This window comes from Lithobates pipiens, unplaced genomic scaffold, assembly GCF_037356315.1.
Source record: "Lithobates pipiens isolate NorthernLeopardFrog02 unplaced genomic scaffold, aLitPip1_a1.2 Scaffold_63, whole genome shotgun sequence".
Lineage (NCBI taxonomy): Eukaryota > Metazoa > Chordata > Amphibia > Anura > Ranidae > Lithobates > Lithobates pipiens.
Genome location: NW_027507885.1, coordinates 289,630 through 305,279, shown reverse-complemented (window position 1 = coordinate 305,279; position 15,650 = coordinate 289,630). Strand labels below are relative to the sequence as shown.

The 15,650-nt window shown below is 49.3% G+C and overlaps 1 protein-coding gene across 3 annotated transcripts in view; it reads left to right on the top strand.

Moving 5' to 3' along the window:
* The window catches only part of LOC143958879 (protein sel-1 homolog 3-like), a 235,717-nt gene that overhangs the window by 15,313 nt on the left and 204,754 nt on the right, over positions 1-15,650 (top strand). For all 3 annotated transcript variants that reach the window (XM_077467863.1, XM_077467862.1, XM_077467861.1), the window contains exon 4: positions 3,703-3,824. In XM_077467863.1, the coding sequence (XP_077323989.1) occupies positions 3,703-3,824 (122 nt within the window). The remainder of the gene's footprint in view (positions 1-3,702; positions 3,825-15,650) is intronic.

The following is a 15,650-nucleotide window of genomic DNA, read 5'->3' as shown; positions in this document are numbered from 1 at the left end:
TGGGATCTGTGCAGGGGATGACCATCACTGGGTAATTTAGCTGGAGGTAGCTGATTGGTGGGGTCTGTGCAGGGGATGACCACCACTGAGGACTTTACCTGGAGGTAGATGATTGGTGGGGTCTGTGCAGGGGATGACCACCACTGGGTACTTTATCTGGAGGTAGCTGATTGGTGGGATCTGTGCAGGGGATGACCATCACTGGGTACTTTAGCTGGAGGTAGCTGATTGGTGGGATCTGTGCAGGGGATGACCATCACTGGGTACTTTAGCTGGAGGTAGCTGATTGGTGGGGTCTGTGCAGGTGATGACCACCACTGGGTACTTTATCTGGAAGTAGATGATTGGTGGGATCTGTGCAGGTGATGACCACCACTGGGTACTTTATCTGGAGGTAGCTGATTGGTGGGGTCTGTGCAGGGGATGACCACCACTGGGTACTTTATCTGGAGGTAGCTGATTGGTGGGGTCTGTGCAGGTGATGACCACCACTGGGTACTTTATCTGGAGGTAGCTGATTGGTGGGGTCTGTGCAGGGGATGACCACCACTGGGTACTTTATCTGGAGGTAGCTGATTGGTGGGGTCTGTGCAGGTGATGACCACCACTGGGTACTTTATCTGGAAGTAGATGATTGGTGGGGTCTGTGCAGGGGATGACCACCACTGGGTACTTTATCTGGAAGTAGATGATTGGTGGGGTCTGTGCAGGGGATGACCACCACTGGGTACTTTATCTGGAGGTAGCTGATTGGTGGGGTCTGTGCAGGGGATGACCACCACTGGGTACTTTAGCTGGAGGTAGCTGATTGGTGGGGTCTGTGCAGGGGATGACCACCACTGGGTACTTTATCTGGAGGTAGCTGATTGGTGGGGTCTGTGCAGGGGATGACCACCACTGGGTACTTTATCTGGAGGTAGCTGATTGGTGGGGTCTGTGCAGGGGATGACCACCACTGGGTACTTTAGCTGGAGGTAGCTGATTGGTGGGGTCTGTGCAGGGGATGACTACCACTGGGTACTTTAGCTGGAGGTAGCTGATTGGTGGGATCTGTGCAGGGGATGACTACCACTGGGTACTTTAGCTGGAGGTAGCTGATTGGTGGGGTCTGTGCAGGGGATGACCACCACTGGGTACTTTAGCTGGAGGTAGCTGATTGGGGGGGTCTGTGCAGGGGATGACCACCACTGGGTACTTTATCTGGAGGTAGCTGATTGGTGGGATCTGTGCAGGGGATGACCACCACTGGGTACTTTATCTGGAGGTAGCTGATTGGTGGGGTCTGTGCAGGGGATGACCACCACTGGGTACTTTATCTGGAGGTAGCTGATTGGTGGGGTCTGTGCAGGGGATGACCACCACTGGGTACTTTAGCTGGAGGTAGCTGATTGGTGGGGTCTGTGCAGGGGATGACCACCACTGGGTACTTTATCTGGAGGTAGCTGATTGGTGGGGTCTGTGCAGGGGATGACCACCACTGGGTACTTTATCTGGAGGTAGCTGATTGGTGGGGTCTGTGCAGGGGATGACCACCACTGGGTACTTTAGCTGGAGGTAGCTGATTGGTGGGGTCTGTGCAGGGGATGACTACCACTGGGTACTTTAGCTGGAGGTAGCTGATTGGTGGGATCTGTGCAGGGGATGACTACCACTGGGTACTTTAGCTGGAGGTAGCTGATTGGTGGGGTCTGTGCAGGGGATGACCACCACTGGGTACTTTAGCTGGAGGTAGCTGATTGGGGGGGTCTGTGCAGGGGATGACCACCACTGGGTACTTTATCTGGAGGTAGCTGATTGGTGGGATCTGTGCAGGGGATGACCACCACTGGGTACTTTATCTGGAGGTAGCTGATTGGTGGGGTCTGTGCAGGGGATGACCACCACTGGGTACTTTATCTGGAGGTAGCTGATTGGTGGGGTCTGTGCAGGGGATGACCACCACTGGGTACTTTATCTGTAAGTAGATGATTGGTGGGGTATGTGCAGGGGATGCCCACCACTGGGTACTTTAGCTGGAGGTAGCTGATTGGGGGGGTCTGTGCAGGGGATGACCACTACTGGGTACTTTATCTGGAGGTAGCTGATTGGTGGGGTCTGTGCAGGTGATGACCACCACTGGGTACTTTATCTGGAGGTAGCTGATTGGTGGGGTCTGTGCAGGGGATGACCACCACTGGGTACTTTATCTGGAGGTAGCTGTCTGGTGGGGTCTGTGCAGGGGATGACCACCACTGGGTACTTTATCTGGAGGTAGCTGATTGGTGGGATCTGTGCAGGGGATGACCACCACTGGGTACTTTATCTGGAGGTAGCTGATTGGTGGGGTCTGTGCAGGGGATGACTACCACTGGGTACTTTAGCTGGAGGTAGCTGATTGGTGGGGTCTGTGCAGGGGATGACCACCACTGGGTACTTTATCTGGAGGTAGCTGATTGGTGGGGTCTGTGCAGGGGATGACCACCACTGGGTACTTTATCTGGAGGTAGCTGATTGGTGGGGTCTGTGCAGGGGATGACCATCACTGGGTACTTTATCTGGAGGTAGCTGATTGGTGGGGTCTGTGCAGGGGATGACCACCACTGGGTACTTTATCTGGAGGTAGCTGATTGGTGGGGTCTGTGCAGGGGATGACTACCACTGGGTACTTTAGCCGTAGGTAGCTGATTGGGGGGGTCTGTGCAGGGGATGCCCACCACTGGGTACTTTATCTGGAGGTAGCTGATTGGTGGGATCTGTGCAGGGGATGACCATCACTGGGTACTTTAGCCGGAGGTAGCTGATTGGTGGGATCTGTGCAGGGGATGACCACCACTGGGTACTTTATCTGGAGGTAGCTGATTGGGGGGGTCTGTGCAGGGGATGACCACCACTGGGTACTTTATCTGGAGGTAGCTGATTGGTGGGATCTGTGCAGGGGATGACCATCACTGGGTACTTTAGCCGGAGGTAGCTGATTGGTGGGATCTGTGCAGGGGATGACCACCACTGGGTACTTTATCTGGAGGTAGCTGATTGGGGGGGTCTGTGCAGGGGATGACCACCACTGGGTACTTTATCTGGAGGTAGCTGATTGGTGGGGTCTGTGCAGGGGATGACTACCACTGGGTACTTTAGCCGGAGGTAGCTGATTGGTGGGATCTGTGCAGGGGATGACCATCACTGGGTACTTTATCTGGAGGTAGCTGATTGGTGGGGTCTGTACAGGGGATGACCACCACTGGGTACTTTATCTGGAGGTAGCTGATTGGTGGGCTCTGTGCAGGGGATGACCATCACTGGGTACTTTATCTGGAGGTAGCTGATTGGTGGGATCTGTGCAGGGGATGACCACCACTGGGTACTTTATCTGGAGGTAGCTGATTGGTGGGGTCTGTGCAGGGGATGACCACCACTGGGTACTTTATCTGGAGGTAGCTGATTGTTGGGGTCTGTGCAGGGGATGACCACCACTGGGTACTTTATCTGGAGGTAGCTGATTGTTGGGGTCTGTGCAGGGGATGACCACCACTGGGTACTTTATCTGGAGGTAGCTGATTGTTGGGGTCTGTGCAGGGGATGACCATCACTGGGTACTTTATCTGGAGGGTGGTCCATGTTCTGTTGTGGAATGGAGAAGCCCATTCATGTATATACGTGTCCGTGTGATTTGTGGGGGATTCCCATGTTGTATATACCGTATATTGATATCATGTTGTCCCACAGCTGCAGCTTCTCCATCTGGCTGTATGTGATGGATCGGTGTCCAGTCAGTCTCTGCGGAGTGTTCTACCATCTGGATGACACCAATGACTACGTCACCCCGGCTCTGCTGATGGCAAAATCAGGTAGGACCAGAAAAGTGAGAGAAAACAGAGGGGGAGGGGTAGAGAGACAAAGGTGAGTAAATCACCTGGACCAGATGACTGACAACCACGGATCTGAAAAGAATTGAGCTCCGTTCTATCAAAGCCATTGTATCTAATATTCAGGGGCTCGTTAATGACTGGAGTGGCACCACTGGATTGGAGCAGGGCCACCGTGATGCCCATATTAAAAAAAGGATCAAAGTCTTTACCAATAACTATATACCTGTTAGTGTAACTTACTAAACTCTCCAGTATCTTCCCGACTATATAAAAGACCACATAGATGAGTTCTTCTAAGTAACAGACAGCATGCATTCATGAAAGACAGACGTTGTCACACAAATCTGATTTCTTTTTATGAGGAGGTAAAACCTGGGACAGAGGGGTGGCTGTGGACGTGGTATACTTGGACAGAGGGGTGGCTGTGGACGTGGTATACTTGGACAGAGGGGTGGCTGTGGACGTGGTATACTTGGACAGAGGGGTGGATGTGGACGTGGTATACTTGGACAGAGGGGTGGCTGTGGACGTGGTATACTTGGACAGAGGGGTGGATGTGGACGTGGTATACTTGGACAGAGGGGTGGCTGTGGACGTGGTATACTTGGACAGAGGGGTGGCTGTGGACGTGGTATACTTGGACAGAGGGGTGGATGTGGACGTGGTATACTTGGACAGAGGGGTGGATGTGGACGTGGTATACTTGGACAGAGGGGTGGATGTGGATGTGGTATACTTGGACAGAGGGGTGGATGTGGACGTGGAATACGTGGACAGTGGGGTGGCATGGTATACTTGGACAGAGGGGTGGCTGTGGACATGGTATACTTGGACAGAGGGGTGGATGTGGACATGGTATACTTGGACAGAGGGGTGGATGTGGACGTGGTATACTTGGACAGAGGGGTGGATGTGGATATGGTATACTTGGACAGAGGGGTGGATGTGGATGTGGTATACTTGGACAGAGGGGTGGCGTGGTATACTTGGACAGAGGGGTGGATGTGGACGTGGTATACTTGGACAGAGGGGTGGATGTGGACGTGGTATACTTGGACAGAGGGGTGGATGTGGACGTGGTATACTTGGACAGAGGGGTGGCTGTGGATGTGGTATACTTGGACAGAGGGGTGGACGTGGTATACTTGGACAGAGGGGTGGATGTGGACGTGGTATACTTGGACAGAGGGGTGGATGTGGACGTGGTATACTTGGACAGAGGGGTGGCTATGGACGTGGTATACTTGGACAGAGGGGTGGATGTGGACGTGATATACTTGGACAGAGGGGTGGATGTGGACGTGGTATACTTGGACAGAGGGGTGGATGTGGTATACTTGGACAGAGGGGTGGACGTGGTATACTTGAACAGAGGGGTGGACGTGGTATACTTGGACAGAGGGGTGGTGTGGTATACTTGGACAGAGGGGTGGCTGAGGACGTGGTATACTTGGACAGAGGGGTGGATGTGGACATGGTATACTTGGACAGAGGGGTGGATGTGGACGTGGTATACTTGGACAGAGGGGTGGCGTGGTATACTTGGACAGAGGGGTGGATGTGGACGTGGTATACTTGGACAGAGGGGTGGATGTGGACGTGGTATACTTGGACAGAGGGGTGGATGTGGACATGGTATACTTGGACAGAGGGGTGGATGTGGATGTGGTATACTTGGACAGAGGGGTGGACGTGGTATACTTGGACAGAGGGGTGGATGTGGACGTGGTATACTTGGACAGAGGGGTGGATGTGGACGTGGTATACTTGGACAGAGGGGTGGCTGTGGACGTGGTATACTTGGACAGAGGGGTGGATGTGGACGTGGTATACTTGGACAGAGGGGTGGATGTGGACGTGGTATACTTGGACAGAGGAGTGGATGTGGACGTGGTATACTTGGACAGAGGGGTGGACGTGGTATACTTGGACAGAGGGGTGGATGTGGACGTGGTATACTTGGACAGAGGGGTGGATGTGGACGTGGTATACTTGGCCAGAGGGGTGGAAGTGGACGTGGTATACTTGGACAGAGGGGTGGATGTGGATGTGGTATACTTGGACAGAGGGGTGGCTGTGGACGTGATATACTTGGACAGAGGGGTGGATGTGGACGTGGTATACTTGGACAGAGGAGTGGATGTGGTATACTTGGACAGAGGGGTGGACGTGGTATACTTGGACAGAGGGGTGGATGTGGATGTGGTATAATTGGACAGAGGGGGGGATGTGGACGTGGTATACTTGGACAGAGGGGTGGATGCGGACGTGGTATACTTGGACAGAGGGGTGGCTGTGGACGTGGCCTACTTGGACAGAGGGGTGGATGTGGACGTGGTATACTTGGACAGAGGGGTGGATGTGGACGTGGTATACTTGGACAGAGGGGTGGATGTGGATGTGGTATACTTGGACAGAGGGGTGGATGTGGTATAATTGGACAGAGGGGTGGATGTGGACGTGGTATACTTGGACAGAGGGGTGGCTGTGGATGTGGTATACTTGGACAGAGGGGTGGATGTGGATGTGGTATACTTGGACAGAGGGGTGGATGTGGATGTGGTATACTTGGACAGAGGGGTGGATGTGGACGTGGTATACTTGGACAGAGGGGTGGACGTGGTATAATTGGACAGAGGGGTGGATGTGGACGTGGTGTACTTGGACAGAGGGGTGGATGTGGACATGGTATACTTGGACAGAGGGGTGGATGTGGATGTGGTATACTTGGACAGAGGGGTGGATGTGGACATGGTATACTTGGACAGAGGGGTGGATGTGGATGTGGTATACTTGGACAGAGGGGTGGACGTGGTATAATTGGACAGAGGGGTGGATGTGGACGTGGTATACTTGGACAGAGGGGTGGCTGTGGATGTGGTATACTTGGACAGAGGTGTGGATGTGGTATACTTGGACAGAGGGGTGGATGTGGACGTGGTATACTTGGACAGAGGGGTGGATGTGGACGTGGTATACTTGGACAGAGGGGTGGACGTGGTATAATTGGACAGAGGGGTGGATGTGGATGTGGTATACTTGGACAGGGGGTGGACGTGGTATACTTGGACAGAGGGGTGGCTGTGGACGTGGCCTACTTGGACAGAGGGGTGGATGTGGACGTGGTATACTTGGACAGAGGGGTGGATGTGGACGTGGTATACTTGGACAGAGGGGTGGATGTGGACGTGGTATACTTGGACAGAGGGGTGGACGTGGTATAATTGGACAGGGGGTGGCTGTGGATGTGGTATACTTGGACAGAGGGGTGGCTGTGGACGTTCTGTCCTCCTCTCTATTGCTGAGACAGGGGCCAGAGATGAGCCTCTCTGTGGGTGCACAGAGGTGCAGAATCTGGAGGAGGAGTTCAGTCCTCCTTTCTACTGCTGACTGCTGAGACAGGGGGCAGAAACCAGCCTCTCTGTGGGTGTACAGAGAAGATCAGAGTCTGGAGGAAGCATTCTGTCCTCCCCTCTGCTGCCAACTGCTGAGGCAAGGTGGGGGCAGAGAAGAGGGGGTGCCGTAGGAGATGTGCGAGGGCCACATAAAATGCCCTGGGGGTCCGGATTCAGCCCACGGACCATGTGTTTGACACCTGTGGTCTACAGTATAATCTATGGCCCATTTGTGGGACAGAGCAGAGGGTGACTAGGCTTGGTCACGTAATAAGTGTGTAGAGAGATGGATATTGGTTTTAGGGACATCAATGATTAGCAGAATCACTTTTTTGTTGGATGTTGTTTTATGTATATTTTCCTTTTTTCTAACATGTGAAAATATGATATTTTTAGGTTGTGATTTATATCTGGGGCCCGAGCTCTGTTGGATTTAATAATAGAGTGATGCAACTTTCTAGCACCCGGTTATGCCCCCCCCCCCCCCCAACGCGGGTGGTCAGACACTATAGCTGGCTTCTGTGCTCTTCACCACCCAGGTAGGAGACTGCCTTGGGGAATGTTTTGTCTGTTTTAAATTGAATTCATCAACCAAATTAACCCGTCCGACATTCTGCAATAAATCCAGGGTTTAGTTATCACGCTTATTGCGGAGACGCTTATAAATTCAGCAGCGTTAGGACTGCGAGCAAAACGCAGAGTGCCGCGAAGAGGCCTTGCAGATTGCGCATGCGTTTCCAAATGTCTGCTAACTAAACCCCTGTATTTAACGCAGATTGTTGGACGGGTTCATTCGATCGGTTGGCAGACTGGTTGGTGAGTTCAGCTATGGAAAGTTCTGTTTTTGCCTTTCATGCGTTTGCCCTTCCTGTGAAGGCCAGTTATAGGTGGGGGCAGGGGCCATTTGTTTGGTACAGGTACTTGTGGTTGGCAGACGGGCAAGGTTCCAATCCAATCTAGCAGGACAGAGAAACGGGGAGCTTGATCCGGTATCACGTACTCTATCACAAGCATGAGACTGCGGGCTTGGCTGGCTTAAATCACATTTGGTCTCCACCCAGAGACTGACCACACTAATCACCTTGCAGGTGGACAGACAAGGAGAAAACCAAAACCAGGATGCTGGAATCAGGAGCAGGAGCGCTAGATGCCCCATCCACACCCGTTATTTATAGCACCCATTAATGTGATAGAACATCCGTATTCAGAGTAGTAATGATTCATACTCTCAATGGTCTAAAGTTATTACTGGTGTACCCCAAGGTTCAGTGTTATTAGTGGTGTACCCCAAGGTTCAGTGTTATTAGTGGTGTACCCCAAGGTTCAGTGTTATTAGTGGTGTACCCCAAGGTTCAGTGTTATTAGTGGGGTACCCCAAGGTTCAGTGTTATTAGTGGGGTACCTCAAGGTTCAGTGTTATTAGTGGTGTACCCCAAGGTTCAGTGTTATTAGTGGTGTACCCCAAGGTTCAGTGTTATTAGTGGTGTACCCCAAGGTTCAGTGTTATTAGTGGGGTACCCCAAGGTTCAGTGTTATTAGTGGGGTACCTCAAGGTTCAGTGTTATTAGTGGTGTACCCCAAGGTTCAGTGTTATTAGTGGTGTACCCCAAGGTTCAGTGTTATTAGTGGTGTACCCCAAGGTGCAGTGTTATTAGTGGTGTACCCCAAGGTTCAGTGTTATTAGTGGTGTACCCCAAGGTGCAGTGTTATTAGTGGGGTACCTCAAGGTTCAGTGTTATTAGTGGTGTACCCCAAGGTTCAGTGTTATTAGTGGTGTACCCCAAGGTTCAGTGTTATTAGTGGTGTACCCCAAGGTGCAGTGTTATTAGTGGTGTACCCCAAGGTGCAGTGTTATTAGTGGGGTACCTCAAGGTTCAGTGTTATTACTGGTGTACCCCAAGGTTCAGTGTTATTAGTGGTGTACCCCAAGGTTCAGTGTTATTAGTGGTGTACCCCAAGGTTCAGTGTTATTAGTGGTGTACCCCAAAGTTCAGTGTTGTTAGTGGTGTGCCCCAAGGTTCAGTGTTATTAGTGGTGTACCCCAAGGATCAGTGTTATTAGTGGTGTACCCCAAGGTTCAGTGTTATTACTGGTGTACCCCAAGGATTAGTGTTATTAGTTGTGTACCCCAAGGATCAGTGTTGTTAGTGGTGTACCCCAAGATTCAGTGTTATTTGTGGTGTACCCCAAGGTGCAGTGTTATTAGTGGGGTACCTCAAGGTTCAGTGTTATTACTGTTGTACCCTAAGGTTCAGTGTTATTAGTGGTGTACCCCAAGGTTCAGTGTTATTAGTGGTGTACCCCAAGGTGCAGTGTTATTAGTGGGGTACCTCAAGGTTCAGTGTTATTAGTGGTGTACCCCAAGGTTCAGTGTTATTAGTGGTGTACCCCAAGGTTCAGTGTTATTAGTGGTGTACCCCAAGGTGCAGTGTTATTAGTGGTGTACCCCAAGGTTCAGTGTTATTAGTGGTGTGCCCCAAGGTTCAGTGTTATTAGTGGGGTACCTCAAGGTTCAGTGTTATTACTGGTGTACCCCAAGGTTCAGTGTTATTAGTGGAGTGCCCCAAGGTTCAGTGTTATTAGTGGTGTACCCCAAGGTTCAGTGTTATTAGTGGTGTACCCCAAGGTTCAGTGTTATTAGTGGTGTACCCCAAGGTTCAGTGTTATTAGTGGTGTACCCCAAGGTTCAGTGTTATTAGTGGTGTACCCCAAGGTTCAGTGTTATTAGTGGTGTACCCCAAGGTTCAGTGTTATTAGTGGGGTACCCCAAGGTTCAGTGTTATTAGTGGGGTACCTCAAGGTTCAGTGTTATTACTGTTGTACCCTAAGGTTCAGTGTTATTAGTGGTGTACCCCAAGGTGCAGTGTTATTAGTGGGGTACCTCAAGGTTCAGTGTTATTACTGGTGTACCCCAAGGTTCAGTGTTATTAGTGGTGTACCCCAAGGTTCAGTGTTATTAGTGGTGTACCCCAAGGTTCAGTGTTATTAGTGGTGTACCCCAAAGTTCAGTGTTGTTAGTGGTGTGCCCCAAGGTTCAGTGTTATTAGTGGTGTACCCCAAGGATCAGTGTTATTAGTGGTGTACCCCAAGGTTCAGTGTTATTACTGGTGTACCCCAAGGATTAGTGTTATTAGTTGTGTACCCCAAGGATCAGTGTTGTTAGTGGTGTACCCCAAGATTCAGTGTTATTTGTGGTGTACCCCAAGGTTCAGTGTTATTAGTGGTGTACCCCAAGGTTCAGTGTTATTAGTGGTGTGCCCCAAGGATCAGTGTTATTAGTGGTGTACCCCAAGGATCAGTGTTGTTAGTGGTGTACCCCAAGGTTCAGTGTTATTAGTGGTGTGCCCCAAGGATCAGTGTTATTAGTGGTGTACCCCAAGGATCAGTGTTATTAGTGGTGTACCCCAAGGTTCAGTGTTATTAGTGGTGTACCCCAAGGATTAGTGTTATTAGTGGTGTACCCCAAGGTTCAGTGTTATTAGTGGTGTACCCCAAGGTTCAGTGTTATTAGTGGTGTACCCCAAGGTTCAGTGTTATTAGTGGTGTACCCCAAAGTTCAGTGTTGTTAGTGGTGTGCCCCAAGGTTCAGTGTTATTAGTGGTGTACCCCAAGGTTCAGTGTTATTAGTGGTGTGCCCCAAGGATCAGTGTTATTAGTGGTGTACCCCAAGGATCAGTGTTGTTAGTGGTGTACCCCAAGGTTCAGTGTTATTAGTGGTGTGCCCCAAGGATCAGTGTTATTAGTGGTGTACCCCAAGGATCAGTGTTATTAGTGGTGTACCCCAAGGTTCAGTGTTATTAGTGGTGTACCCCAAGGATTAGTGTTATTAGTGGTGTACCCCAAGGTTCAGTGTTATTAGTGGTGTACCCCAAGGTTCAGTGTTATTAGTGGTGTACCCCAAGGTTCAGTGTTGTTAGTGGTGTACCCCAAGGTTCGGTGTTATTAGTGGTGTGCCCCAAGGTTCAGTGTTATTAGTGGTGTACCCCAAGGATCAGTGTTATTAGTGGTGTACCCCAAGGTGCAGTGTTATTAGTGGGGTACCTCAAGGTTCAGTGTTATTACTGTTGTACCCCAAGGCTCAGTGTTATTAGTGGGGTACCTCAAGGTTCAGTGTTATTACTGTTGTACCCTAAGGTTCAGTGTTATTAGTGGTGTACCCCAAGGTGCAGTGTTATTAGTGGGGTACCTCAAGGTTCAGTGTTATTAGTGGGGTACCTCAAGGTTCAGTGTTATTAGTGGTGTACCCCAAGGTTCAGTGTTATTAGTGGTGTACCCCAAGGATCAGTGTTATTAGTGGTGTACCCCAAGGTTCAGTGTTATTAGTGGTGTACCCCAAGGTTCAGTGTTATTACTGTTGTACCCCAAGGCTCAGTGTTATTAGTGGGGTACCTCAAGGTTCAGTGTTATTACTGTTGTACCCCAAGGCTCAGTGTTATTAGTGGGGTACCTCAAGGTTCAGTGTTATTAGTGGTGTACCCCAAGGTTCAGTGTTATTAGTGGTGTACCCCAAGGTTCAGTGTTATTAGTGGTGTACCCCAAGGTGCAGTGTTATTAGTGGTGTACCCCAAGGTGCAGTGTTATTAGTGGGGTACCTCAAGGTTCAGTGTTATTACTGGTGTACCCCAAGGTTCAGTGTTATTACTGGTGTACCCCAAGGTTCAGTGTTATTAGTGGTGTACCCCAAGGTTCAGTGTTATTAGTGGTGTACCCCAAAGTTCAGTGTTGTTAGTGGTGTACCCCAAGGTGCAGTGTTATTAGTGGGGTACCTCAAGGTTCAGTGTTATTACTGGTGTACCCCAAGGTTCAGTGTTATTAGTGGTGTACCCCAAGGTTCAGTGTTATTAGTGGTGTACCCCAAGGTTCAGTGTTATTAGTGGTGTACCCCAAAGTTCAGTGTTGTTAGTGGTGTGCCCCAAGGTTCAGTGTTATTAGTGGTGTACCCCAAGGATCAGTGTTATTAGTGGTGTACCCCAAGGTTCAGTGTTATTACTGGTGTACCCCAAGGATTAGTGTTATTAGTTGTGTACCCCAAGGATCAGTGTTGTTAGTGGTGTACCCCAAGATTCAGTGTTATTTGTGGTGTACCCCAAGGTTCAGTGTTATTAGTGGTGTACCCCAAGGTTCAGTGTTATTAGTGGTGTGCCCCAAGGATCAGTGTTATTAGTGGTGTACCCCAAGGATCAGTGTTGTTAGTGGTGTACCCCAAGGTTCAGTGTTATTAGTGGTGTGCCCCAAGGATCAGTGTTATTAGTGGTGTACCCCAAGGATCAGTGTTATTAGTGGTGTACCCCAAGGTTCAGTGTTATTAGTGGTGTACCCCAAGGATTAGTGTTATTAGTGGTGTACCCCAAGGTTCAGTGTTATTAGTGGTGTACCCCAAGGTTCAGTGTTATTAGTGGTGTACCCCAAAGTTCAGTGTTGTTAGTGGTGTACCCCAAGGTTCAGTGTTATTAGTGGTGTGCCCCAAGGTTCAGTGTTATTAGTGGGGTACCTCAAGGTACAGTGTTATTACTGGTGTACCCCAAGGTTCAGTGTTATTAGTGGAGTGCCCCAAGGTTCAGTGTTATCAGTGGTGTACCCCAAGGTTCAGTGTTATTAGTGGTGTACCCCAAGGTTCAGTGTTGTTAGTGGTGTACCCCAAGGATCAGTGTTATTAGTGGTGTACCCCAAGGTGCAGTGTTATTAGTGGGGTACCTCAAGGTTCAGTGTTATTACTGTTGTACCCCAAGGCTCAGTGTTATTAGTGGGGTACCTCAAGGTTCAGTGTTATTAGTGGTGTACCCCAAGGTTCAGTGTTATTAGTGGTGTACCCCAAGGTTCAGTGTTATTAGTGGTGTACCCCAAGGTGCAGTGTTATTAGTGGTGTACCCCAAGGTGCAGTGTTATTAGTGGGGTACCTCAAGGTTCAGTGTTATTACTGGTGTACCCCAAGGTTCAGTGTTATTAGTGGTGTACCCCAAGGTTCAGTGTTATTAGTGGTGTACCCCAAGGTTCAGTGTTATTAGTGGTGTACCCCAAAGTTCAGTGTTGTTAGTGGTGTGCCCCAAGGTTCAGTGTTATTAGTGGTGTACCCCAAGGATCAGTGTTATTAGTGGTGTACCCCAAGGTTCAGTGTTATTACTGGTGTACCCCAAGGATTAGTGTTATTAGTGGTGTACCCCAAGGATCAGTGTTGTTAGTGGTGTACCCCAAGATTCAGTGTTATTTGTGGTGTACCCCAAGGTGCAGTGTTATTAGTGGGGTACCTCAAGGTTCAGTGTTATTACTGTTGTACCCTAAGGTTCAGTGTTATTAGTGGTGTACCCCAAGGTTCAGTGTTATTAGTGGTGTACCCCAAGGTTCAGTGTTATTAGTGGTGTACCCCAAAGTTCAGTGTTGTTAGTGGTGTGCCCCAAGGTTCAGTGTTATTAGTGGTGTACCCCAAGGATCAGTGTTATTAGTGGTGTACCCCAAGGTTCAGTGTTATTACTGGTGTACCCCAAGGATTAGTGTTATTAGTTGTGTACCCCAAGGATCAGTGTTGTTAGTGGTGTACCCCAAGATTCAGTGTTATTTGTGGTGTACCCCAAGGTTCAGTGTTATTAGTGGTGTACCCCAAGGTTCAGTGTTATTAGTGGTGTGCCCCAAGGATCAGTGTTATTAGTGGTGTACCCCAAGGATCAGTGTTGTTAGTGGTGTACCCCAAGGTTCAGTGTTATTAGTGGTGTGCCCCAAGGATCAGTGTTATTAGTGGTGTGCCCCAAGGATCAGTGTTATTAGTGGTGTACCCCAAGGATCAGTGTTATTAGTGGTGTACCCCAAGGTTCAGTGTTATTAGTGGTGTACCCCAAGGATTAGTGTTATTAGTGGTGTACCCCAAGGTTCAGTGTTATTAGTGGTGTACCCCAAGGTTCAGTGTTATTAGTGGTGTACCCCAAAGTTCAGTGTTGTTAGTGGTGTACCCCAAGGTTCAGTGTTATTAGTGGTGTGCCCCAAGGTTCAGTGTTATTAGTGGTGTACCCCAAGGATCAGTGTTATTAGTGGTGTACCCCAAGGTGCAGTGTTATTAGTGGGGTACCTCAAGGTTCAGTGTTATTACTGTTGTACCCCAAGGCTCAGTGTTATTAGTGGGGTACCTCAAGGTTCAGTGTTATTACTGTTGTACCCTAAGGTTCAGTGTTATTAGTGGTGTACCCCAAGGTGCAGTGTTATTAGTGGGGTACCTCAAGGTTCAGTGTTATTAGTGGTGTGCCCCAAGGTTCAGTGTTATTAGTGGGGTACCTCAAGGTACAGTGTTATTACTGGTGTACCCCAAGGTTCAGTGTTATTAGTGGAGTGCCCCAAGGTTCAGTGTTATCAGTGGTGTACCCCAAGGTTCAGTGTTATTAGTGGTGTACCCCAAGGTTCAGTGTTATTAGTGGTGTACCCCAAGGATCAGTGTTATTAGTGGTGTACCCCAAGGTTCAGTGTTATTAGTGATGTACCCCAAGGATCAGTGTTATTAGTGGTGTACCCCAAGGATCAGTGTTATTAGTGATGTACCCCAAGGATCAGTGTTATTAGTGGTGTACCCCAAGATTCAGTGTTATTAGGAGGGTACCCCAAGGTTCAGTGTTATTAGTGATGTACCCCAAGATTCTGTGTTATTAGTGATGTACCCCAAGGATCAGTGTTATTAGTGGTGTACCCCAAGGTTCAGTGTTATTAGTGGTGTACCCCAAGGTTCAGTGTTATTAGTGGTGTACCCCAAGGTTCAGTGTTATTAGTGATGTACCCCAAGGATCAGTGTTATTAGTGGTGTACCCCAAGATCCAGTGTTATTAGGAGGGTACCCCAAGGTTCAGTGTTATTAGTGGTGTACCCCAAGGATCAGTGTTATTAGTGATGTACCCCAAGGATCAGTGTTATTAGTGGTGTACCCCAAGATTCAGTGTTATTAGGAGGGTACCCCAAGGTTCAGTGTTATTAGTGGTGTACCCCAAGGATCAGTGTTATTAGTGATGTACCCCAAGGATCAGTGTTATTAGTGGTGTACCCCAAGATTCAGTGTTATTAGGAGGGTACCCCAAGGTTCAGTGTTATTAGTGATGTACCCCAAGATTCTGTGTTATTAGGGATGTACCCCAAGGATCAGTGTTATTAGTGGTGTACCCCAAGATTCAGTGTTATTAGGAGGGTACCCCAAGGTTCAGTGTTATTAGTGGTGTACCCCAAGGATCAGTGTTATTAGTGATGTACCCCAAGGATCAGTGTTATTAGTGGTGTACCCCAAGATTCAGTGTTATTAGGAGGGTACCCCAAGGTTCAGTGTTATTAGTGGTGTACCCCAAGGATCAGTGTTATTAGTGATGTACCCCAAGGATCAGTGTTATTAGTGGTGTACCCCAAGATTCAGTGTTATTAGGAGGGTACCCCAAGGTTCAGTGTTATT